The 26,554-nt window shown below is 39.4% G+C and overlaps 2 protein-coding genes across 4 annotated transcripts in view; both read left to right on the forward strand.

Moving 5' to 3' along the window:
- Nucleotides 1–5,151, forward strand: part of unc5db (unc-5 netrin receptor Db) — a 247,517-nt gene extending 242,366 nt beyond the window's left edge. For both annotated transcript variants that reach the window (XM_081611274.1, XM_081611276.1), the window contains one exon: nt 76–5,151. In XM_081611274.1, coding sequence (XP_081467400.1) covers nt 76–340 — 265 coding nt within the window. In that variant the 3' untranslated portion in view covers nt 341–5,151. The remainder of the gene's footprint in view (nt 1–75) is intronic.
- Nucleotides 5,152–12,735: 7,584 nt separating this feature from the next.
- On the forward strand, nt 12,736–22,421 carry LOC103469561 (tumor necrosis factor receptor superfamily member 6-like). 2 transcript variants are annotated; one of them, XM_008417311.2, is made up of 10 exons: nt 12,736–12,862; nt 14,760–14,898; nt 14,984–15,112; nt 15,227–15,338; nt 15,448–15,539; nt 16,737–16,838; nt 18,915–18,934; nt 19,040–19,222; nt 20,593–20,629; nt 21,229–22,421. In XM_008417311.2, the coding sequence occupies exons 1-10, from the start codon at nt 12,851–12,853 to the stop codon at nt 21,534–21,536; spliced, it is 1,134 nt and encodes a 377-aa protein (XP_008415533.1). In that variant the 5' UTR covers nt 12,736–12,850; the 3' UTR covers nt 21,537–22,421. The 2 variants fall into 2 exon arrangements, with proteins under 2 accessions (XP_008415533.1, XP_008415534.1); XM_008417312.2 differs by lacking the exon at nt 19,040–19,222.
- The last annotated feature ends 4,133 nt before the right edge of the window (nt 22,422–26,554 follow it).

A 26,554-nucleotide genomic window follows, 5' to 3' on the forward strand; every position in this document is an offset into this window, starting at 1 on the left:
AATTTAAACGTCTTCATGTTACATCATGTAAAAAGTGAAATCCTCATCCCTCCGCCATGTTGTGCTCCCCCACAGTAACCTGGGCTACTTCGCCAAGCAGCGGAGTCCCTCCGCTGTCATCCTGAGCCTGTGGGAAGCTCGCCACCAGGACTCTGCCGACCTTGACTCTTTGGCCAGCGCCTTGGAGGAAATTGGCAAAATCCACTCCAAAAGCTCCCCAAAGGACCCGGACGAAGCGGATCCCGACCTCAATCACATAGAAGCGTGCGGCCTTTACGGTACGGCCAAACCTGCGGCGGTTCCGGAGGGCGAGGACTGCACTCCTGAATACACGGGCTGAGAGAAAAGGTCGGCCGGCTCTAACTGGCAGACCGACGCGCGTGTGCATGCGTGCACGGCCGCAGACAGACATGGCGCTACCTCTGCGGCGTGTCGGGAGGTTGTCTGTGAGCGGACAGTGGCAGCGGTCAGCGGGCCGAGCTATCACAGCGGGCCGAGGTGAACCAGCTCCTGCTGTGGATCTGCCCTTGTGTTTTAACGGATCTGTGGACTGATTGTAAATCTTTGTCGGCCTTTCCTCAGTTTTTTCTGTTTGTTTTGTTTTGTTTTTTCATCTTTTTGCTTTAAGTTTGTCTTTTGAGCATTCATTAGTTTTTTTTGCTTAAAATATAAAGGATTCTTTATTTCTTTAGTTTTTATTTTCAAACACACCCTCTCCTTTTTATCTCAACAATGAGGAATGACGTTTTGTATGTCCATCCTTTTATCCAGTGGTTCTTAACCTGGGTTCGATCGAACCCCAGGGGTTCGTTGAGTCGGTCTCAGGGGCTCGGCAGAGCCTCTGCCGCGGAGATAAAGACACACTTGTGTAAAGTCGTGATGACGCCCCGCTTTGCCATCACTTGCTGCAGAGGATCACGTTACATTGCTTAGCCAATCAGAGGATCACGTTACATTGCTTAGCCAATCAGAGGATCACGTTACATTGCTTAGCCAATCAGAGCTGCGGAGGAGCCCTGATTGAAGGAGCTCCACTCAGCATGGATTTGAACTTGTGTCTTTCAGCAAAACTCACCGTTTTTACCAAATTCTATAGTTTAAATCTGCTCCTTAGTCGCATCTTTTCGGGTTTGCTACTGCCTCTAGTGGCGTGGGGGTGGTAACACAACTAATATAATTACATTACTAAATCAGAATACCACAAAGTATTTTGTGTGTCGGCGGGGGTGAAGAAGGGTTCGGTGAATGCGCAAATGAAACTGGGGGGTTCGGTACCTCAAAAAAGGTTAAGAACCACTACTTTTATCATTTCTTTAAGCAGGATATTACTAACATCGTTGTGAAAGTGAACTTTAAAAGCCAGATATTCAAAAGTGATTCATTTTCTTATCCTTAAAAAAACCGTAAAACGTCTGAAAACCCACAGTTTGCATTATCATTTCCACCAAAACAGCATTATCAGCATTAAGCAACAACAGAATTTAAACTGGAGACGAATGAAAACAATAAAAAGAACTATGGCATAATGTGAATGAAGAGGTTTGTTCACTGTGCTGTTAGTTTGTTACAGTTTGGGAGGAAACTGTAGAACATCACTTCCTGTCTGGGGCATCTTATCACCTAATTACCATCATAAGCTCCCACAGTGGACCTCATATCAGGCACTGACACCTTTCAACTAAACCACCCAGCAAACACACACACACACACACACACACTCACGCACGCACACACCTACACACAGTGTAGACACTTTGTGTCTCGAGAGGCCATGTGTGAATTCTATCTGACAGTGGAATTCACTAGTCACAAATGCATTAAAGTCACAACAGCTGTAAGGGTGCAGAAACTAAAGAGGTTTTTAGTTTCTCATTTAAAAATGGCTCTAAAGAATAAAAACACCAAATCCAGATGACAGAAAGAAGGATGTATTTGACTGAATCCTGGTACACTACTAATGTTATTGCTGTTACACTCTAATCCAGATGACACCCACATGCATTTCTGTTGTTTGGTCAAGGGCTAAAACAGAAAACTAGTAGTTCAAATTGCATCAAATTCACTCCACACCACATCAGTGCAAGAATGACTGGTAGTTAGCAAGAGCAGGAGCTTGAAGACTCATCGGCTTATCTGTAGAAAGGTTCTCAGATTCCTGGTAATTTACTTCAGCAGTGGAAAATGGTGAACATAATGACAAATTGAAAAGGGTACACATGGTGTCTGGTGAACATCAGGTGTTTGCTAAGATCAACCAGACAAACTAAACACCACTAAGCCCTCTGACATGTACTAATAGATTCAAACAGTGGAACTCCTGAACGAAACCATTCAATCCATGTTGGCCACACCTCCAAATGTTTAATTAGTATTAACAGCCATCTGGTTCTTCTCAGCTCTCCTCTCATCTCAGTGGAAGATGGTTGATTATGGCGCAGGTAATTTCTGGTGCAAACGTTAGCAACCAGGTAAAATTTACTTCAACAGAGCTCCACGTCTCCAGCAAGCAATTTTTTCTCAATAGCCAATGTTCCAGACACTGTATGAAGTAAAATGTAGGGGCTGGTGTTTATTAGAAGTTCTTTAGTTTCTCACTTCCTGTTATTTTGCATAAGGTTGAAGGTCCAGTAGCTAATACAACTTATTGTCTTGTTTTTATAAAAAGGGAGAAACTTTTCTCTCTGTTTTTGTTCAGTTTAAAGTGGATGAAGATTTTAAAGTAATTCACATTTTTTGTGAATCCACCATGAGATGAACCATGTTTTGTTTTGCAAAGTCCTATTGTCTCACAGGTGTCCTTTCTCTTTCTGCAGTTATGAGGTTTTGTCTCAGAAAGTTAAAAGAAACCTAACTTTTGATGTTTCTTTCTACGTTGTTGTACCAAACACATGCTTAACAGACTCTAAGAATCTCAGCAGTTTCCCAATATCAGCCATGCTCATGTAAATCTAGTCTTGTTTTGATATTTCTATGCTACCTTTGTATTCTCCTGCTGACCAGCAGAATCATTTCACTGTTTTTTTTTTCAAATGAAGGTAAGCTTTGTTCAATTGTCAATAGTGTTTTTATCCAACCTGACTCCACATTGTGGCAGTAAACTACTTTGATGTTGTGAAGCTATTCCCAAAACTTCACTTTTCCTACATATGGGCTAGTTGTGGCTATAATTTCCATTCTGAGAATTTTTAGAATCCAGGGGTTTTTTTAAATACCAGTTGCATAAACATGGTAAGAAGCATGTTTATGTAATGGATGACAGTTTGAAGCAGACGGGAACATTTGGGTTTGTCCAACAATCCACAGCCAGTTTCACCTGAACCTCGGCTCACACCTGAACAGGCTCCTGTGTGACATCAGCAGGCTTTTGTTGAACCTTTTATAGTTCAACCAAAATGATACTTTGGATTTTTCAAGAGGTTCTGTGAAGTTGTTCTCAATAATAATTCCCTTAGCTATAGTTGGTTTAAACCCCCCATGTTGGCTGGAAAATCAAACTACAAAATTCCATATCAATGATATATTAGGAGGAAAAAAACCTGTGTTTCAGTTGTTTCAGCTAACATAAATGTTGTGACGCTAAGATTAAGCTAGCTAGAGACTACCAACTGATCATGAGTCTGCTAGGAAAAGACCTGGGAAAGGGCAGTCACAGCCCATCTTCAAAGGCATTCCACAATCAACAGTCTGCTGAAAAACACTTAAAACACTTTTGGTGTACTTGGAGTGTATCGATACACCCAGCAGCTTCAACCAACACATCCTTAGCGTAGCATAGTGGCAACTTATCATCATCCACCAGCTTGGATAGTTTACATCCACATTATTCCAAGGACGTTGTCCTCTTCAGTTGTAGTTGTTTGAAATAGCTAAAAAAAAAAAAATCCAAGTGGTCAGTCAAGCTAGCCGTTAGCGTTTTCTTTTTTCTTTCCTTTTTTCCCCTTTTTTACTGCATTTAAATTATACAAGTCATGACAAAAACAAACTGAATGAAATAGCAAGATTTATTTTGGCTAATTACAGATTTCAAATAATCAGACAACAAACCACAATAAAAATCAAAGATGGAAGAAAGTAATCTTTTTGCACCTTCGTTTATATGACAATGAATGAGGTGTCTGCTTTTTTCCCTCAGATAAGATCAATTATTGATAACAAACTTGTAACTGGTCAACTATCTCGCAATTTGAAAACATAAAATCTTCACTGCCTATTTTTTTTTTCACCCACATCAACATTTCTTGTGACTGTTGCTGTTGTTTTATTACTTATTTTTCCAGTGAAAATGACTCATCTGTATTAGGGAAATACACCTAAGCTTTTCATCAGCTGTTGCTTTGAACACATCAAATTATTTCTGACCTGCTACTGTACATTAGAGTGGTTTTTGTCCCGCTATGCTGGTGAAATTTCTTTAATTTCCTGGATCATCTCTATGCATTTTAAACAGATTATAGAACTGCTTTTGTATAATTTAAGTGAAAAGTGTGTCTTTCGTGGTTTCTTTCCTTCCCTTCAATCAACTGTGACTGATTTTTGTTACTCCTGCGGGCAAAAAGAGAGTTTATGTAGGAGCTAAGCTGCTGTTGCATCGAGTGTCCATACCCCTCGTCTCCTGTCACACTGTGCGTCCCCCCACCAGCCTGGACGTGTCCCAGTGACATCTGCTGTGTCTCATTATACCCTGAAAGTGATGCACACATCCTCACTGTGTACAACCCTGTGGTGTCTGATATAAACCTGTTTCATGGGAGGAATCGTTCACTGTCTTGTCAGCGGAGTTGGTTGGCCCCATGCTCTTCGTTGCTACACGCATGGCCTTCGGCTTCATATCACTATTCTTGTGCCTTGTTTACCTACTGTAAATGGTGAATGTTGTAAAGTACAGGTGATGGGAAGAAGAACAACGACGATGAAAAAGAACAAATAATCACGCTGACATACATTTAAAGGTATTAGTTGAAAAAGTATTTAAGATTATAATATTAAATAGGCTGCAGAGCTTTTCTAGTGCTGAACATCTACGTTTGGTAACGCCAGGGCAGCTTTGTGGTACACTATCTATAATTACGGACATTTTGGATGTTTTCTGTACAGTAGAATTTGCAAATGTATATGCAGCCTTTTGGAAATAAATGTACAGCTGAAAGATCATCTCGACTCTCATGTAATTTTGGGTCATTTTCCTGTCGTCTCACTCACGTGGTGTGAAATGATATGCAAATCTCAGAATTCAAAGTCAGATGGCATTACCTCTCATGTGGAAAAACAAGCGCATGGGACTGGAAACAACCGCTGATTCTTCTATGTTAATGTTGGGCTTTTGGAGCGTTGGGTGTGACGTGTAAAAACTGGATACATAGATGTGGTCTGGTGATGCTGTGATCATTTTTTGGTTATTTTGTTTCAAAAGAGAAATGTAGCTAAAATTTCAGAACTAGTGTGCAAATACAGACTTCAGCAGCAGCAAACACAAGGTTTCTGCTTCCGACTGTAACACAGTTCCTGTGTGAAAAAGGAAAAGTTGCTATTGTTATACACACATTGAACACTAAGAAATTCATTACTGTGTTGCCCTTGTTATTGACCTTTAGAAGGATTTTACCATTATTTGTGACATTTTGTACCAAAAAGGTTGTGATATTGGCCTGACTGACTGTGCTCTCAGTTGGTTTATTGATTATCCGTTAAATTGAAAGCAGTGTGTTAAATGTAATGAATCTCTTTTGGATGTCGTTTGTGGTGTACCTCAAGGATCAGTTTTAGGACTCACACTTTTTACTACTTAAATAACTAATATAAGACACACATGCATCTATCCATATTGATGCCAATGATGGTATTTGTATCAACCCCCCTTCAGTAAATACTTTGTAGAACCACATTTTACTTCAGTCAAGTCCAGCTGCGGGTCTGTTGGGTTTCAGAGACTAATATTTTGCCCGTTCTTTGAAAAACACCTTCAACTCAGTCAGGTTTGAGTCCTGTTTTTATTATGAAGAAGGCCGTCTGTCCTGCAGCTAGATGCATGACTGGTCCCTGAGGTCTGCTGAGATAGAATCATCTGGCTCCAAAAAGCATAGTGGAAATGTCAAAGGTCAGTTCACATCCATCCTCGCCATGCTGAACAGAGACACAAACAAAAACTCTGAAGATCCAAGTGACAACTTTCTCACAATCTTACAAGCCAAAAGCAGCTGTGCTTTCTATAAATATTTTTATTTGTTGTTCTCAAGCCATAAGATCTAAAGTATCAAAGGAAAAAAACTGTCATTTATTTTTGTGTTTTTAACACAAGGTCCACGTATGTGGACCAATATATATATTTCAGAATGAAACAATAACATCTCATGTTAAATGTGAAGCATTCAATTTTGAATATTAATTGTACTCTCAGAAAGAGTTGGCCTATAAATAACAAGAATAAAAGTTAAGCAAAAATGACAAGTCAACAAGAACTTTTCTTTTTGTTGGCTTTTGTTAGAGAAAATTTTGGTCCTTCCAGTTATTGTTGATATGCAAACGCTTTGACGTACTAAAGGCTCACAGACGTTCAGAAGTGTCTCATCACGTTGGAATGTATCAATACACCCATCAGCGTCAACCAACACAGCTTCAGCATATCATGGTGACAACTTATCATCTTCCCCCAGCGACGGTTTGGAAAAAACTGCTAAGGTAGCCCTTTTTTTACCGTGTATGGTCTGAGCTTAGCAGTTTTTTACCGTGTATGGTCTGAGTTTACGGTCTAATGTTGGAAGACAACCCATGCCGCGCCTTTTTATCAGTCTGATAGAGTGGCCCATTATGAAATATCAGGAATGTGTTATCTCTCTAATCTGTTCTGCCAAACCAGTATTTCTGGTAGAAGAATCCTGGCTTGTTTGACGTCTACACCAGCAGTTAAATATGTTAACAAACGGAAGAGGAAGAAAATATTAATCCTAATTAGCTGTACTCAAAAAATACAAGAACATCATAATACAAAAAGGAGGTGTAAGGATTCGGTTTTTGTGTATGTTTCTAGTTTATTGAGTTTCTGTGTTTTTGCGGCTTCCCCTTAATAGTCTCCAGCTGTCCCTTGTTTGCTTTGATTATCTCCCTGTGTATTTAATCCCACCTGTGTCCCCTGCTCCCTGTAGGATCCTTGTTGTGTCTTGTCATTTTGGTGTAGTCCAGTCTAGTGTGTTACCAGTGTCTGAGCACCTTGCCTCATTGCTCACCGGTGCTGCCTGGACGTCTGTACCCTTCATTATTCATCATTATAAACATCATTTACTCTTCAACCTTGGTCCACTGCCTCTATCCTCACCACTACCAACAACCAACTCATGACAGGAAGAATGCATGTAAACATGACTGTTGGTGTGAGGATCACACAGGAGTGAAGACACTGGTGTGGAATTAATTTGCTGGTACGGAGTGATGGAGACTCTAAAGTCTTCATGACTTTGGAGATGAGAGCTTTCATTTAAAAGAAATGCCTGTTAAACTAACGGCTCCTGTGTGAAAGTCAAACAGACCATCCAGTTCATGGAACCTGAAGCTTCAGGAACATATGAGGCTGTTTAGGACAAAAACTGTTTTGTCTCACACACTATTAAAGACTCATACACACGCACAAAATACTAAAATTGCGGATATATACTACTAAAATATCAAACGCACACAAAGCATGCAGACATACTATTCTGAATGATAGTACACACACACACACACACACACACACACACACACACACACACACACACACACACACACACACATTCAACCTAACAATGGGCTGAAAGAATGACAATGAATGAATGAGGAAGAGATTTATATTTTTCTGTGTGAGAGATGTCACAGAAGAGGCGCAGCTTTGGAACCAACGTCACTGCGTATGACGTTTACGTCTCTCGCAGACCAAAACAAACGTTATTGCGGTGTTTTTATTATCTACCGCAGTGAAGTTGTTTTCAAGTTGGATATTGGATATTCGCGCTCCGCGGAGCAAGCGGCGTTTAGCTCAAGGTTAATCCCATTTATGAACGCTAATTTCGGCCAGCCGTTCTCTATCGCTCCCCCTCAGGCACTCAGAGGTTCACTTAGGGACCGTCAATTTCCAAACCAAACACTTCCGTCAAACAGATGTAAATAATAATTCATGCTATTACATGAGACACACTATCCTCTTTTAAAATTTTACATCATATTCAATATTTTAAATAATTGTAATATTAAATCATGTTTTCACACACGGCTGTGTGATATTTTAATAGTGGATGTGCAATTTTAGAATTTTGTGTGTGTGTGTCTTTAGTAGTGTGTGTGAGACAAAACATAGTTTTTGTCCTAAGGAACACTTCCAAGTCTCACTTAGTATGCTCCATAGGAACAAAACAAGTCCACAAATTATTCATGACAGGGTTTCTTAAAGAAAAAGAGTCATAAACAGCTGCATCCACGCTGCACCAACTTTGATACTTTCCTTCAAAAGTCCCTTTTGACGCGGTGCCTCCAGTGAAGCGCTGCTCATGGAGAGCGTTCGGTCGCAGGCACAGAGCCGGTTTAATTAGCAGCTTCAGTTGTAGATTTGTTTAACATGCTTCAAAAACATTAGAGGAAACGGTCGTGATTTCAGCTAACCCAACATTGAGTGTTGTGAAACAAGCAGTTGGGTTGTAAAATAAAAACATCCAGACAGTTGAGGGATCAAAAGAAATGAAGGATACACGTGGGCAGAAAAGAGCCAAGATTATTCATACTTTTGAATAAGTATGAATAATTTTTTGGAAATTGTTTTTTTTTATTCAACCAAGACATTTGTTTCTGATTGGAAATCCGTCCATCTGTCCATCCACCCGTCCTCCTTTCATTCCTTCCTTTATTTCCTTCTTTTCTCTTTCTTTCTTTCCTTCATTTCTTCTTTTATGTGCTTCTTCCTTTAGGCCTCAGTCTTCAATGAGGCTGTCACCGGTTCAAGTGCCTACCCATTGACCTTTGCTCCCTCTCACAGCCCACTTTCCTATCAAATAAAGACCACTGAAGTAAAAAAAAAAAAGAAAAAAGTACAGAAAAATGTGCCAAACTTACTGACATGTTTTCCTTCAAAAGGTTCAGGGCCTGAAACAGAAGGAGACTTCTCCTAGACTTTAGACTTATCGTAGTCAACGGTTACAGTTTCACGGTCTTATCACTTGATAACTTTCACCGTCTTGAAAAGGAACATGCTGGTGTTCCTCAGGTCCAGTAGCAAAGCGGGAAACAAGTAAGTTTTTCAGGGACATAAGACTATTCATATCATTCTATTTTTTGTGTGAATTAATATTTAATTCAAAGGCTATAAGAAGCTTCTGGACAAAGAAGAAGGTTGATTTTAAGGACAGCAAATTCTGGGGGACAGTAGCCACATCCTCGCCCCTTCTCTATAGATCTTCCCCTGAGGCAGCCTACTTTTAGAATAAAACTGCAGACCGATGTATTCAAGACAAACACAAGGTGCTTAGTGTGTAAAACAGAAAAAAAAGGAGAATAATGTCAGTTTCAAATTCAGCTGGGAGTTCAGCTGAAAGACTGATAGAGATTTTATTTTCATCAATCTAAAGTAATTTTATTGCTTTATTTTTGCTAAGAATTTCTTAAATTACATTTAAAATCCATCCTTGTTTCGAGTTGATTTTTGTTCCCTGACTTGACATTATTAAATATCAGATGTCAGATATGGTTATTTATTTGATATACATGATGTTCAAAGCTGTGCCTGAAATACATTTCAAACCACTGAGGCACAAGGTGCCATTTTTCCAAATGAGCTCCTGACCCCAGACCTGTGCACGCCTCTGTATGTATGTATCTACCTATATGTATATAATTTTTCTTTGATAACTCGTAGATGAGTTAGAGTGAATTAATGTGTCCCTGAAGAAAACTGTCCTTTCAGTTCCTCAGAAAAACATATTTTCTCCATATCGTCGGCGCCGATCTCGCCGCGGATCCAACGGACGGAATCGGCAATGTAAATTCAAAAATTCATGTCTTATCTTGGAAAAAGTAGCTCGGAGGTTTGGTTTCAGCCCCTTCGCTGGCCTTATCATCAAAAGCACACGTTCAGAGAGAGTTGCAGGGGTAAACAGAGCAGAAATTCACAGCAGCAGCAAACTCTGAGTGATTGGGCGAATGAAACTAGGCTGTAAGACGTAGAAGAGGACGGCAGTGAGTGAAACGCAGGCATGCAGGAGGACTGCATACTGTCCATTACATGTGCCCAGTAGCCCATGAACCCAAGAGTTCCTCAGCTATGAGAGCAATCTTTGAGCCCGCAGCATGACCTCAACCACTCAGAACTGTCCGACCATTTCGGCCAGAGCTGAGGTTGCCATGATTGGCAGACAGGAACGGTTTTATTTCAGCCCTCACCAACATGTTCTTGTCACCACAGCCCATTACTTCCTGACACTCTGCATATCCATGCTCTGCAGACAACCGCTTAATAGATAAAGGCAAACTTGCAAATACAACCTCTGTTAAACTCTACTGACAAATAAAACTGTAAAGGACAAGTGGCGTCTTTTTTTATCACTCTGTAACAATCGATTCTTCATGAATGATGAGCAGGGAACATTTTTCAGCGATTTGTTGTTGAACTTTCTCAAGTACACGTTTCTCAAAACGTTGACGTTGTGGGAATCCTTCCATATGTTTCTCAGTAGCTCTGTTTTCATTGACCATATAAGTGCACAATTTGACATTTCACAAATAAACTTGCTTAATGGAAACACATTAAGTTTAAAAAATTCAAATCCTAGTTCTGTAAAACTCTCTAGATGTAATTTCTCAAGATTACATCTAGATGTTGCAATCTTGAATGAAGCAAACCTTGTTTTCTTTCTTTCTCATAGTTTTAATGATGTCACACAAGGAAGCAATGAGTTTGAGACGTTGCCTTACAATGAATCTGCAAATATGTCTGCAGTTAATTCAGACGTTGTGACTCAATCGATCAGACGCTTATAAAGCCCTTTCATCATTGCAGGGTGTTTGCTTAATGGCATAGTAATCTCAGTAATCTTTAAAATATGACTGGATCATGAATTGCTGTTGAATAAACTGTGATGGGAGAGGAGCAGCGTATTCCTGGATAAAAACTGTACCTGGATCAAAGACAGCAATATGTTCAAATAGATGATGTGATTTCTGATTTACTAAGGGTGACCTGTGGGGTCAGAGGTCAGTGATGGGCCCTAAACTGTTTTTTACACTACATAAATGTATTTAATGTATCTACGTTGCTAGCATTTATTTTATTTCCTGATGATGTCGTATTGTATCGTCATGGCAATAGTGTTAAGTAGCTTCTGTAAAAACTAAAATGTCAATAAAGTTTGCACTAAAGTATTAGATCCACTGAGATAATTTCACTTATACCATCGGAAAAATGCCATGTCATAAATTATAACTATATTATAACTTGTAAGTTTTTAATCAGTTGCAAGAAATTATTGACTTGACACAAGATCCCATTTCTTCATGAAAACATACTGGTAAGATACTTTTGTCTTCAATTGTAGTAAGACATTTGAACTAGAAACTGGATTAAAAATACTCTGTAAGATTTTGAGTTTTTGAAGTGTACATTTTCTTTCCTCGAGCTGCAAGAGCTCCTGCTAAAAAGTCAACTTTCCAATTTTCTGAGGCACAACAAAAAATGTCACGTATGTAATGAACAAAGACTCAGATTCAACTTTCAATCACAGAAAAAGGTTATTGATTTTCAGTCTATTGAGAAAATATGTAAGGTAGGGCTAGGAGTAGAGCGTGTTCACCATCTTTTTGAATAGATATGTTCAGGAATTGGTTATCTTAGTAAGGCAATCCCAGATCATTCTGGATAAAGGTTCTTAAAATGTCTGGAAAATGGCAGAGTCATAAAAACCTTTCGACAGAAACCATCCAGGATGCCAGCACCATCATGGCTGAACGTTTTTACTGATATCTTAAAATTTAGTATACACAACATCTGCTACACCCAAAAGCATCTGCAAGATGGACCTAGGTGACCCCTGAACACATTCCCTGTCTGTCGAATCACCTGAGAGGATCTCATGCCCAGATGACTATTGATATGCATCTTCCCTCCTGCATAATACATTGAGATCTTCCATGTCTGTATGGAGCAGTGGGGCGTATTGATTAAAAATGGTCTTACTCTGTGAATGAGCCTTTGTGGCAATATATCACGGTGACGTGACACTTTCTCATTGGCTGCCACCTGAGGGCAAGTGTATCTGATAGCAGTTTGAAGCTTTGGACATTTCACTCAAAATAGCACACTGGTCAGACCAGAAACTCTCTGGTGACCTGTCCAGAGTTTATATCTTGTAGGAATAAAAAAGTATTTGGTAAAAATTGTAATGAAGTACTCTTTGACTAATCAGAACATCTCATTTAATGCATAATCAAACAGACAAAATATATATGATTAGTGCAAATTTGTGTCTTTTTAAAGACTGAAATAATTTTTTTTTACAAATAAATAATTACGAACAACCCCCCCTTCCCCCCCCCCCAAAAAAAAAAAAAAAAACTTTATAAAAACAATGCTGGCAATAAGTTTCACTTCAACATAAATTGTAGGTTTGTGGCTGTCTATCACTTCTTTGCTGAAAACATCGTGGTTCTTCATGTAAAGTAACTCACGGTGTGTGGAAAACAGGCCGGGTGGATGTTTCTGGGCTGCTAGGCCCCGCCCTACAATGACGTCACCTACAACTATCACCTGAGACAGAGCCATAGCAGTAGACGGCGTTAGAAGTTGGAAGTGTCTAGAAGTGTCTTTAAGTGAGTTGTTACAACTTTGGAAAAAAAAAAAAACATGAGCACTAAGGTAAGTTTGTATTTTCCATTTTAGTGACACAACCCTATACTTTCGCTACCTTTGGTTTGAGGTAGATTTTTAGTTTCTTTCTGTCGCCGGTCATTAAAGTTGGTTTTTCAACACTTGAGCGTTTTTAATTAGAGCCGTAATGGATTTAAACAGTGACGGTTGTGTTAAAGCTTATTAACAACGCTTTTAAGTCACAGTGCCGACGTGAAACTAGTCCGTGTTCAGAGTTCAGACATTAGAAATGTCTTTTTATGGGTAATAAAGTTTTAACGGAGCCCTCTCGCGTGTATATGCCAGGGCTTGTCCTCTCCGTCTTTACGCAGGTGTGACATTTAACAAGTAGGCTCCTCATTCATACCTTCGCTCAGAGAAAACGGGGAGCTGCACATTGACTGTTATTTTATTTCTTTTTCTGATGTTGTTTTGGGATGGAAGGGAAACATTAAATTTGGTATTGGCTTTATAAGTGAAAAGCTCATTATTCATGTGAAGACGTAAAAAAGCTCAAACAGTTTTCCTATTTGTTGCTGTCTAATTAAATCGTAGTTTAAAACATCTGGGTTTACAGCTCAGCTGTGTGTTCTTTCCTTCTGGCTGAAGTCAGAGCTCCTCGCAGCACGTGCTTTTTTACAGGTAGGACGGCGCGCGCACTTCCAGGGATTTAGTACCTGACGTAATGACGTTCAGGGTGTGTACAAAGGCACGACTTTGCTTTATTTGGTCAAAACTGGTTGAGAGTTGCGATGCCATGGCAACTAAGTGTTTCTTAGCGTGGTTGGCTGTGATGTGTTGTGTTGTGTTGGCGTAGCTGAAGGAAGCTCTCTCCCTCACCTACTGGGCTGTGGCTGGCCAGTTGCCTGGTGTGAGCTAGTGTTGCATCATCGAGCTGGATCAGGAAGTGTCTTATGTGAAGGATACAACTTTATAAACTGACTTACCGCAGGTTGTCTTTCATTAACCTGTTTTTTTTTTTTGTTGTTGTTTTTTGTTTGTTTTTTTGCTTGAATAAATGGCAAAACTCCCTAATTTCCACATTAATGATTTCAGGCAAGCGGTGTCACTGAAAATCATTACTTGGACAGAATTAATTTGATAAGTAGATGGATATTTATATTACTCAGTTCTGTTAATTTTAAGCCGTTTAAAGTCTTTTTCCCTCCTCACCCCATCAGATCGAATCGTGGCCAGTGGTTTTAAAATAATATGACTATGCAGAAAGGCTAGCTGATTTAATCAGGCTAGCTGGTTCAGTTAAAGTTGTTGTTCCACAATCAGTGGAATAAGGCCTGAATAAAAACCTGAGGTAAATATATATTTACCTCAACTATAATTTCCATATCTATACAACTCATTTCAAAAGGCCTTTTTTTTTCCCTGTTCAGAAAACTGTTTCATTCAGCCTACATGTGTCCTTTAGTAACTTTATCCATATATATTTTTTTATCAGCAGTGTGACTGTAGGGAAAGTGGAAGATAACCAGTTTAATGTTCTCCATATTTAAACTCTAGAATGTCCTGTGTGTTTCTCTAAAGATTATGGTATGGTTTTGAATTTGTCTCTGCCGTGTTTGTGTGTGTGCGTGCATGAGTGCGTGAGACCAGGGTTGCATATTTTTGTCTGAGGCATATCAGAGAGGATGAACTTCAAGTCCCCACACTCCTCCTTTTCTCCTTGGAATTGTCTGATCTCAAAGTAAACAGTGGCAGGAAGACGGGTGTGGCAGGGGAAAGGATTCTGGGCTAAGCCTGGTTAATCAGGGGACAAGGTTCAACTTGTGGGATTTTCTAGAGCCTTATTTGGCTTATTCTGTGTGTCCAAAGATGAGTCAGTGCGACTGTAACATGGCTTAAAATTTGAAACAAGAATAAACCTATTGAACATGTTGTGTTTTCCAAGGTTTTGTGGGCTTCCTTAGCTGTTCTCCAGTTGGTGGTAGCCTACGCACGGCATGGTGTGAAGACGGGTCGGTCTGTTTCATGCAAAGAAGACATGGAATACCTGCACAACGGCATCTGCTGCGTGAAATGTGAAGCCGGTAAGTAACAGAGGCTGAACGCTTGAGCAGAGCTGAACGCTTCACCATAGTAGAAATTAATATGGACGTTACTTATGTCTTTCAGGTCAGTATGTTCAAACCCCCTGCACTGAAACGGGCAAGAAGGGAACATGTGAGGAGTGTGACTATGGGACGTTCACGGAGCACGCCAACGGACTGAAACAATGCATCAAGTGCACCCAGTGCCCTCCAGGTAATTCTTCCTGACAGTTTGGTGCTATTGATTAAAAGGCCTGTAGAGGAAAATCAATGCCGCACTCTGAGCATCAGCTCTAACTTAACAAGGCCTGTTTAATGCTGCTCTCAGATCAGGAAATAGTCAGGAGGTGCTCTCACACCCAGGATACGTTGTGTCAGTGCAAGCCGGGGAGGTACTGCCATCCAGACGAAGCATGTGAAATATGCAAAAAGTGTTCCAGGTGAGGAGACAAGTGATCTCATTCATCCAGCTTTTACTCAGAAACACTCAGTGATGCTGTTGCTAGGGTCTTTGCCATTCACTAACCTGTTCCTCTGCCTCCAAACTAGATGTAACAGCGATGAGGAGGTGGTGAAGAACTGCACATCTACCAGCAACACTGAGTGCAAGAAACGGCAGGGCAAATCCAGCCCAGATGCAGGTAGTTTTCTGTTCAAAACCTTCCCACAGATCAGCGTAGCAAACACAGCCTCTCCACCTGGTTTCTCACCTATTAATAGTCTGACACTGTAGGGCAGTGGTCCCCAAACTACGGCCCGCGGGCCGGATTCGGCCCGCCTCCACATTTGGTGCGGCCCCCTGAACAATACCAGAGATAGATTAGATTTTTTTTTTTCATATACCGTATTTTCCGGACTATAAGCCGCTACTTTTTTCCTAAGCTTTGAACCATGTGGCTTATATGTGGATTTTTCTTCAACCACCAGGGGGCTCTTTAGCAGGAAGTGAATCATTGGAAGTCAAAATTGAAAATAAAAGAAGAAAGCACCCATTAAAAATTAGGAATTAGGTTTTAATAGGGAATTGAAATTTGAGAATGTTGATGCTCAGTTAAATAGCATTGAGGGGAAAAATATTTTCTGTTTTTTTTTAAATAATACTGGGATCATTATGAGAATTTGAGGTATAGATATTAGGATCCAGTAGATGTCAGTAGTGCAACAATAATGGATGCAAGCTGCCGTTGAAATCTGAAGAAGAAGAAGGAAGCGCCCATTTTCATTTAGCACATGCTAGTATCAGACACGAAGGATCAGCACTTTTACTGTTACAGTTACCGTTCGGAAACTACCGTAATCAGTTCAGTTAAATCTGAACTTGGCAACTTCTCTTTTTCAACCGTAATAAATGTGATATTCAATTGACCTGTTATGACTCAAATTTTGGGTGTCCGCCCCCCTCTGCTGCGTGCTGCTGCATCGTTGTGTAAAATCTAGAGCGGCAGAGATATCTGCGACTTATAGCCCGGTGCGGCTTATATGTGCATGTTTACTGTTTAAAAAAAAAAAAAAAAAACTTTGGGGTTGCGGCTTATAGACCGGAAAATACGGTATTTATTTAATAAATATTGTTATTTCCTGGATTTTTTCAGAACTCAGAGTATGTTATTTGATTGTGCTTTCTGGAAAACAATACATTTTTCCATTTAGGCACTCCTGTAATCGTCTCACTTTTTCTGTTACAAACTGACTCCGGCCCCCCACCAAAGAAGGGAAAAGTTATGTGGCCCTCACAGGAAAAAGTTTGGGGACCCCTGCTGTAGGGAGATTGATTCACACCAAGATGTTTAATTTCTCCTCACAAAAATGTTGCTAATGTTGTGTTTTCCTCCTACCAGACACTGCTCTGACTGCAGGACTGACTCTGTTTTTTGTGGTACTTTTTCTTGGTTTGGTCATATTTATCTTCATCTTCTGGAAGAAGAAATGGAGAACAGCAGGTAGGTTTATTAAATTAGTCTTTTATGTATTCAAACCTTGGAAGCTATAATATTCACATATGTAAATAATAATAGTAAAACAACTGTTCTATTTTGTCATAGACTGTAAGTCAGTTGTTGACCACAGTGCAGCTTGTATAGCTGGTTTATCATAGCTCCAGGTTAATGACTGCAGCAGTCTGACCTTTCTGTGGAGCAGAACCAGGTTTCTCCATGAGTCCCTCCACTCCTGTCACGCCGCCATCCACTAAAGTTCTTCAGAAACTATACATATGGAGCAGATATACATGTGTGAAGTATGGGAAGCCATTTGTAAATTTACTTTGTAAAAATATTTTCCATAATTTTATTTACTTCACCTGACAGAAAAAAATGGGTTTTCATTTTTCAGTCATATTTTTACCATTATACATAGAGGTCAGCAAAACCTAGCTTATATTTTGACAATCCACCTGTGCTTATTGCCAAGCTAATCTGTATATTAGCTGAATATTCTACTAGCAACCTAAATATTTAGTAAGCAAGGTCAGAGAAAGTTGGGTCCAAGCTAAATATTTTGTTTGGTAATTAAATGTTTAACTTGGAAAATAAACGTATACTTTGAAATTAAATATTTAGTTTGTGAGTTAAATATCTATTTTGGAAGTATGACATTTATAAATGTGTGAACAACATGGTAAAAATATGACTTTGAAAAATGAACCCCTTTTTCCTCCATGGCAGGCTAAATAAACCAAAATATTACTGTTCATTTTTTACAGTGTAACCTTACAAACGACACCTCACAGTAAAATGCAATTTTAACTATGGCAATCATATTTTTTATGACAGCATCCTTGTTGCATGTATGGGACTATGGGTCCCAACCACTATGTTTGAACTGGAACTGAACAACAATAGGCCTCATTAATGTCTACATTATTTACACAATGAAATGGGACTTAAAAAGGATGAAGTACATTTTATATAGTTGGCTACATAAAACGAGTATATTCTACGTATCATACAATCTCCTGAGTCTCCTGAGGCATTCCGTCTCTAGAAAATGTCTGCCATCAGCAGCATCCTGGCACTGCCTTGTCTCAGTGTTATGCAATGAATGAGTTCCCAAATGTTGCACTTGTCATTTAATTCAAAACAATAAGTTACGAGTGTAATGTTTGGATACAACCTGGCTCAAAGACGCCATGTTTATTATCCCTTTGCTGCCCAGACAAGTGAAGAGGACTCTGGCTAATAATATTGGTATTATATAAATAATATTGATAGTAGTATGATTGAGGTATGAACAGTTCACCTTTACATTTAGTAAGAAGTGTGAAATGCTGGCCACACCTGACTGAGTCATTGCCGACTTCAAACCTGCCACAGAACCTGTTTGTCTTTTAATCCCACAGTGTGTGTTTTATTATCAGAGCAGCACAGACAATTTCTTTTTCATAAATTATTAGGCATAACGCTTCCTTGGAATGTAACACCCCAAGTGAAAACAGTTCTGTTTATGCCTTCTAGACTGGGTGTGTGCCTTTTAAGGCTTCCTTAATCACTATAGGAAGCATCTGTGGTATCTGAGAGTTTGGATGAGTCACACCAAGTTACCCAGCATGACCGTCCTGCTACCAAAGTCAAAAACCGTCTGTGTCTTTAACTTGATGAGGCCAATAAGCCTCATCAAGGTCAAGCAGTTACAGATAACTAATCACTTACGTTTTCAATCAGACATGCCCTCATGTAAACAAACTGATACAGTAGAAATGTGTTGTTACTCTGAGAATCTGTTTGGTTTCCTTGTGTCACAAGCCTCACTGACATTAAGCTGGTTATACTGGACTACAATGGATGAGTGATGGTGTTTTCATGCTAACAATGTCGGTGCCATGGCAACTCGCACACTTTATACTTTCTGCTTATGCAACATAGATGAACAGTAATCCAACAGACCAAACATATTTTGGTCATCAGCTGATCTTCGTTTGAAAGATGGCTGCTGGTTTTTCTCAGAACATTTTTCCTGTTCAGATTCCATCATTACAACAAGTTCGTTTACTTACACTAATATCTGTTCTCTCTCCTCAGATTCCAACAGTTTCAAACCGGTGAGTTGCTTTGATTTGGTCTCAAAATATTGACAAAATAATATTTCCTGAAACTGACAAATGTCAAGTGCATATTTGAATATGCTTCCCTTTCAATATCTCCAGGGTTATATTTCAGTGAGCAAGACTCACAGCACCAATCCAAGCACATATGTAAACATATATAAACCTCAAGGAAAGGAGGAGACAATAAATCTGTGTGAAAGCAATCCCAGCTCTGCCAGCAGCTCTCAGCACAACCTAACTGACCCCGCTGAAATGCTCCCCTGGGAAGACCCCAACATTAGGGTGAGATTAACCGCTCCTCTTCACCTCTTCTTCACCCAGCCTTCTCGCTCTCATGTTGGGTTTCTCAGCTCTGCTTCCGCTTTCCTACAAAACAAACCTCAACTGTCTGCTTCTTAAAACCTGCAGCTTTTTTCCACTTTTACCTAACATATATGCATCAAATAGTATTCATCTTTTAGGAATTTAACACCTTGTATAATGAAGTACACACAAACAAAATTATTCAACATAAATAGTGGTTGACCTTTTTCAGTAGAAACAGAAATTTTGCTGCACGGAGCAACTGGAGGAAATAAGTCGCACTATTTGTTGGCCAATGTTATTGACCTCCCTTACCCCTCTCCCTTCTTCTCCTTTCTTATTTAGCATTCTTAATGTTTTACTTGATGAAATAATGGTTTAACTAACTAAATCAACCTATTAGGACAAATCCATACTAAGTGTCTGCAAAAGATTTTTGTCGTTTAAGCTGTCCATCCAGATGGACTCGACATCCTTGGACACCAGAAACGATCTTTTTTTCTTTTAAAAGATTTTTTGTCATTAGTGGTCTTTATTCAGCAGTAATCTGACAGGAAGGGGGCAAAGATATGCAGCAAAAGAACCGAGAACAGAAACACAGAACAACTGCATCAAGGTATACGGGATGCCCGCTCTAGCCACTGCGTCATGCAACGATCATTTATGAAGCGGATGGATAAAAAAAAAAAAAAACATTTTGCGATGCGAACTGTCTTTTTTTCTTTTCTTCTTTTTAGACGATGTTGACGCTTCATCTCTCTCTCTAGCCAACATGCGCCTCACTCACAAAAACAAACATACCTTTCTTTGTTGTTCTGTGGCAGTGTTGGAGTGCCACCAATTGGCTTGGCATACCTACTACACCATTTCCTGTGATGCTGCATCCTGTTGAAACACATATTTTGTCTGAATCATTTACAAGAATACACTTCTGTGTGGACAGAGCTCTGCAGTCTAGGCAGTTTTTTTTCTTCATCAGTATGGCCTTCAGTCATATTAAGATAGTAATAAATTAATAACATTTTGCAGCCTTAATCTGTGCTGTTTACTGTAGTGAGTATTTTTCATAAATCTGTTCCAGCTAAAGTCAGTTATCTAGATCCCCTCATTCCACTACTGTAGCTCACAGCCTGAGCTCATGTCAGCTTCACCCTGGCCTCCAGCTGGCTTGGGCTGCGGCACTCTGTTATTAACCTCAGAGTCTGACTTGTTCTTTTTTTCAAGCAGACCTCACAGGACACTGTTACTTATTAATGGTAGAATATCAAATCTGGACTCTCACATAAATACACACCTATGCTTTTAAAAAATCAGTTTGGTACATTAACCTGTGTTTCTGTGTGTTTTAGGAAGACGTGCCATTCCCCACCCTCATTCCTAAGAATGGTAAAAAAAAAATCTGTTCATGTCATATTCACACCCCTATAACTTGCCACATATTATGTTGCAATCAAAAATGCAATGTAGCTCATTGGGATATTTTGAAGTTAGAACAACACAAATTATTGTTTCAAGTGGAAGATGAAAACGAATCTCAGAAAACAGGATATTGCATGTATGCAGCTTCCTTTACTCCGATGCAATAAATAATCTTTCAAATGAAAATGTACTAGCTTTTGTTAAAACCTTTCTGGTTCATTATCACTGTCAAATACAGCTTAATACTGTAAAATGGCAATTGGATGTTGTTCAGACACTAACTAAATGATAGCAAAGTGCTTATAGTATTATCCTTGGAATGTGCTGAAAATGCATCACCAGGCACTTTGGCTGCATTATGACCAGAAGCATTTGGAAACAAAGCAAAACAGGGATTTTCTTTCTGCAATATAATGCAATGTTTTCCTCTCATATAGTACCCCTTTAATAGACATTTGTGGTTAACACACAACAAAAAGAGGCAAACTGATATGAATGCTTTTTCAAAGCTTTGTAATTAGACACTGACTGCCAGGTGTTTGAAGCATCGCCTCCTTTGTTTCCAGGTGTCGAATCTCTCACGGCGTGCTTTGAATTCTTTGAAGAGCTGAACGTGGACTTTCACAACAGGTTCTTCCGTAAGCTCAGCATAGAAGATAACAAGATCAGAAGCAAAGATCATCATTCTCATGAAGACCGGATCCATTATCTGCTGGCTTACTGGGTGGAGAAGAAGGGGAAAGAAGCCAGTCTAAACGACCTGCTGAGAGCTTTACTGGATCTTAACCAAAGAAGAACAGCAGAGACAATCATGGACAATGCTGTTAAGAAAGGTTACTATGAACTTGAGAGTTTTTCTCTGGGAGATGATTAAATGAAGAGTATTAAGTGTTTTTCATTTTATACTACAATGAACAATGTTACTGTGAGTTGTGAAAATGCTGTAAATACTAAAAATGTCTTCTAAGACATTTGACTTTGCATCACAGCTGCATCTGATGCCTTGAAACTGTCCTGTCCTCCGTCTTCAGAATGGTGTGTCTAATTCCGTTTACAGCTGCTGTTAGCTCAGCAGAGTGCAGTACCACCAGATGTTGCTAACCGCTGCTGTTGCTAGTCTGGTGGAGCTGCACTCTGCCTAGAATTTGTCTATATTAAGTTCTGTCTCTAGTATTTGTTTTTATATCTGTATATTTATGTTGCTCTTTTGATTGAAAATCCAGACCGAATAGAATGTTGTGTTCAGGGTGGTCAATGTTACCGTTTTTTTATTTCTCATGTACATTTTTTATATTACATGGTGAATGATGATTCAAAGTGATTCCTGAACATTTATTGAAATGTTTGTGATCTCATGTATTTATGCACTGAAAACAGGTTTAATTTATTATATCATCCTTTTTCATCCCTGTATTGTATTAAATGTTTTCCCAATCATGAGGTGCTTTTGTTAGGCTTAATTTCTTTTTTGAGATGTAATTTATTATCCTCAGGGGCTCTTAATAATAGCAAAACATTATAGAAGATCAATTCTTATTTTGTTCTGTTTGACATTTGACTGGAGTTTGCTGAAGCTTAATGTACATATTTTTCATCCACATTTTCTATGAAGTGATGTTCTGTTTGTCAGCTGGTTCTGATTGGATGTATCGGCTTCAGTCTATTCTTAGAATTTTTTTACATACATTTTTCAGTTCTGATAACTTGCTGTTCATCTGTGGTTCAGCTCATTCTGATATAAAGATGAAAGAAACACAAAGCGTCTTTTCCTCTTGTTTGTTACATTCTGCATTCACACCACACCTGTTTAGGCCACTGTAAGCCAACTCTTGTTCATTTATCTAAACCAAAAAAGTGACTTCTGCTTCTTAATATTGATTTACAAAAGTACTGGTTCCACTGGCAGATATTTTAGTACACTTGAAATGAGACAAAGCATCACAGGAATAATCCAACTTTTTTTAATGTACATTTTATCATTTTTGTTTATATCTAAAAGAGCAATATTTCCACTGGCAGATTTCCCTTGCGAGACATTTTTCCCATTATAAGTGAAATAATCTACCAGTTGAACTAGTACTTTTTTAATCAATATTTTTGGAATTATTGACTTATACCAAGCTGTTGCATCTTGCTGAAAAGTTACTTGTATGTTTTGTCCATTTAGGTGTACTAAGATATTTGCACTAGAAACTAAATACTATGACTTTGTGTTTTTTATGTGCAGTAATTATTTTAGATCCTGTCATTAGATTAGGGTATTTGTTCTTTTTTGTCATATTTCACCCCATGAAAAAGACATCCTTTACTTACATGTTTTCATCTTTAAATCTTAAAGATAAAAATAAAATGGTGGTTCTTTAAAATGACAAAATTTTATATAGTCATGTTACAGTTATAGCTCTGAATGAGTTTTATTTTGCTGGCTAGCGAGGAAAAGATGGCTCTTTAGGTTGTAAAGGTTTCAGACCCCACTAGTCCTTTGATAAATTCATGAATACTGAACAGAATTATAAGTGACACTGGCCACATGCAGAGCACTTCCTCATTATGTGACCTTTAGCGTACCCTCCACAGCTGCACGTGCATTGCAGAGTTCGGCATTGTCCACCCTCCACCCCGGCGGCAGCAGGCAGTGACTCAGCAGGTGGACATGTAGGGACCTGCTGAGCCCGCAGAGCTTTCTGTAGAAAAACCTCTCAAGCTATGACTAGAAGCTAATGCGGCCCTTTTGTCTGGAGGGAGGACCTGGCGTCAACCTGCTTTGATCTGTCATAAATGCTACATCCGTGTATTAATCTGGTCTCACAAGCTGCTCCGACTCGGTTTCACTCGTCAATAGTGTCGGCAGCCCGCTGCCTCATTTTGCCCTTCATTCTTTATTCGGCGGGTTGAGCGGTGAGCTGCGCTTGGTGTTCATTTACTCTGAAGACAAGTGTCTTTTTCTAACATTACCATAATGAATGCTGATGGGCTCGCCGTGTCCGTCATTTCAGAGAGCAGCCCTACGGTGCGCACTCCTAGTCTTTAATAGAGGTGTCACACTAGCCTTCTGTTAAATGATGCCTCCGCTGTAACAAATCAGCCTTCTGACTCTCATTCATCAAACTAATGTTGTCTGAGAATATTATTAAGCGTTCCGTCGTGGCTGTCCGCCGTAGCAGCCAAATTACCGCTCAAGAAAGGTGATTTGGTTCGCTTGTAATAAAGGTGTAGAGCGTGGCTGCTCAGGGCCCATATTATACTTCATTACATCAAATATAAATGTGCTTGACATTGAATATTCAGGCTATACATTGCTGTGGCGGAGTCACGCTGATTCCATGAGCAGTTCCTTTCAATTTAAAAAAAAATCTCCCTATTCCAGCTTTTGGATGTGCTGGAATGCATCAAGAAAGCTATTTTCTTGTATTTACTCTAAAATTGTGTAATTCTAAGTAGAAAAATTTTGCTATTTTCCTTGGTTGTAGGGCTTTGGAGGATTCCTCTGGATCAAGTTTTTCTTCTTTTTCAGTGTTTAAGCTACCTACAAAAAAGCAAAAAGTAGTGAGACAGGGAGTGCAGGCCAGAAAATCTGTCGTGATCCATCCATCTATCCATCCATGAGGGCTGTGCGACTTCATATTTTGGAAAAGTCTAGAATTGGTCAGCAATGTACTGAGACTGCCTCCATCTTCTGCGAGCATAGAGATCTGCCTGTTGAAATAGTCCAGCTGGTAAAAGAGGTTGTTTTTTCAGTAACAGCAAATGGTTTGGAGTCAGTGGTTCAATGTTATTAGGATCACCTGAAACACCTGTTATGGGTCTTGCATTAATGATGGCTTCAGCCTCATAGAGCACCGTTTGGAGACCTTCATCATCAAGCATCTGCTGTTTCAGCACAGAGCTCAGCACTCCTCACAGTTCAAACCTGCCTCTCCCAAACTCCACCATGATGAGAGCCGCTTGGTGGATTAAATATCCACTGAATTCCTTTTTGTCTCAGTGTATCTTCAATTTTTGATTGGTTCCACTGCTCAATAGACTTGCACAACTGTCTTTCGGCACCAACAAAGTTAGTGCCATTGTCTGAGCGAAGCACCAGGACATGTCCTCTTTGACACATACATCTCCTTATTGCATGTATACAATAGTCTGTGTCCAGTGAATGAGCCTCTTCTATATGCATAGCTGATCGCAAGGCATGTAAATAGGACACCATATCTTTTAATGTTACTACGTCCTCTCTTTATTTCGATTGGTCCAAATAAATCGACACATGTATGAAGGGTGGTGAATCAGGCAAAACTCAATCTTGTGGTAAGTCAGACATTTTTTGTTCTCCTGGTTTCCCATGAAGCTTTCGACAAACAGCACAGTTTGAAAGCAATTTCCTTGCTGCTGAATGTGCCTTAGGAATCCAATATTTCTGTCGTAGTTGAGAAAGCACATAGTTTCTTCCACTGTGTCCTGATTGCTCATGAATATTCCTGAGAATAAGTCTTGATATGTGCATGTCTTTTGAGAGAATAGCAGGATGCACAGCCTCTTCAGGCATGGCTGAATTGCAAAGTCTGCCACCAACTCTCAGTGTGTTATAAATGAGGAGAGGATCTAATTTATAGATCTCACTGTAGAGATGAGATTTCTTCTGGAAACCGTTGGCATTGACTATACTGAACAACTGCCTTTTCTGCATCTTGTAGATCCAACAGTTTCTTTCAGGGAACAGTAACCTGTTGTTGCTTTTCCATTTCTGAGCAGGCTCTATTGGGTTCTCTAAGGGGTCCATTTATTATCCAACTGAGTGGTGTTCTCACTGCATATGGTCTGCTATCCAGGCTGTTTATCACTTTCCAGGGTTCCATGGCCTTGTATGCATTGTTTCCGATCAAAAGACTCACGTCCTTCAGGTATGCCCACTGATCCAGTTCTCCCTGCAGAGGGATGTTTGCTTTGTTCACTGGTATCTCCTTTTTCGTGAATACTTTTGGCAAGTCGATAAAGATACATCCTTCCAGACCACTCATTTTCAGGTCAGTCAACATGTAGCTATCAACGCTGGACTGTTTATTCATAGTTAAAATTGTTGTTTTTCTGCCTGTGAGATTGAGCTGTCTTGCTAAATCTTCAGTACAAAAAGTACCAGAACTCCCTGGGTCAATAAAGGTATAAGTTTCAACCATTTTTAGACTTTTCTTTGATTTGATTCTTACAGGCACTATTGCAAGAATACTATCTTTATCCCCAGTCAAATCATTTTCCTTAAGCACTGAGGTAAGAGCACTTGATGAGACCTATGGTTCATTTTCATCACTGGTTGTTTCAGGTTAATTTTCTTCAAGTCATAAAACATGAAGCAGACTTGGATGTTCTTGAGCACAAAACTGACATGACATCTTTCATTTGCATTCGTTGCTAAGATGTCCTCTGACCAAACAGCTGAAGTAAAGTCCAGATTTCTTCAAAAATTCTACCTTTGTGGGGTTTTTCTCTGAAAGTGCTACACATTTCAAATGTGTGATTCATTTTGCAGAACAGACATGGCATTGAAAAAGCAGTGCTGTTTGTAGCTCTTTCTGATTGAGTTTTAGTAGCTTTAATTGTGGTTTTTTTTTTACAGGTTATGTCTGTTGCAAAGCTACTTTTCTTGATGCCATCTCCTTTTACACTTTTGATCTGTGTCTTTCTTTTTTCTCATTTTTCTGCCAGTTGAGAGGGGTTTATATTTCCAAAGAATGGATCTGTCACCAGTCGAGCTTGTTTGTCAATGAACCTCACCAAGTCTGTGAACTTGGCTTTTTTTTTTTTTTTTACATTTTTCTTGTAGTCCAAATGTGTGTGCTGCCCATTTTTCTCGAATCTTACATGGTAGTTTGGATGTCAAGATTCTTATGTTAACAGGATTGTCCA

Source organism: Poecilia reticulata, chromosome 9, assembly GCF_904066995.2.
Source record: "Poecilia reticulata chromosome 9, P_reticulata-male-v2, whole genome shotgun sequence".
Classification (NCBI taxonomy): Eukaryota; Metazoa; Chordata; class Actinopteri; order Cyprinodontiformes; family Poeciliidae; genus Poecilia; species Poecilia reticulata.

Bases quoted from the DNA above. Each gene is read 5' to 3' on its own strand.
- LOC103469561 (XM_008417311.2), top strand. The intron at 15,113-15,226 runs GTAATTCTTCCT...TGCTGCTCTCAG, and splicing joins GTGCACCCAGTGCCCTCCAG to ATCAGGAAATAGTCAGGAGG. The intron at 15,339-15,447 runs GTGAGGAGACAA...CCTCCAAACTAG, and splicing joins ATATGCAAAAAGTGTTCCAG to ATGTAACAGCGATGAGGAGG.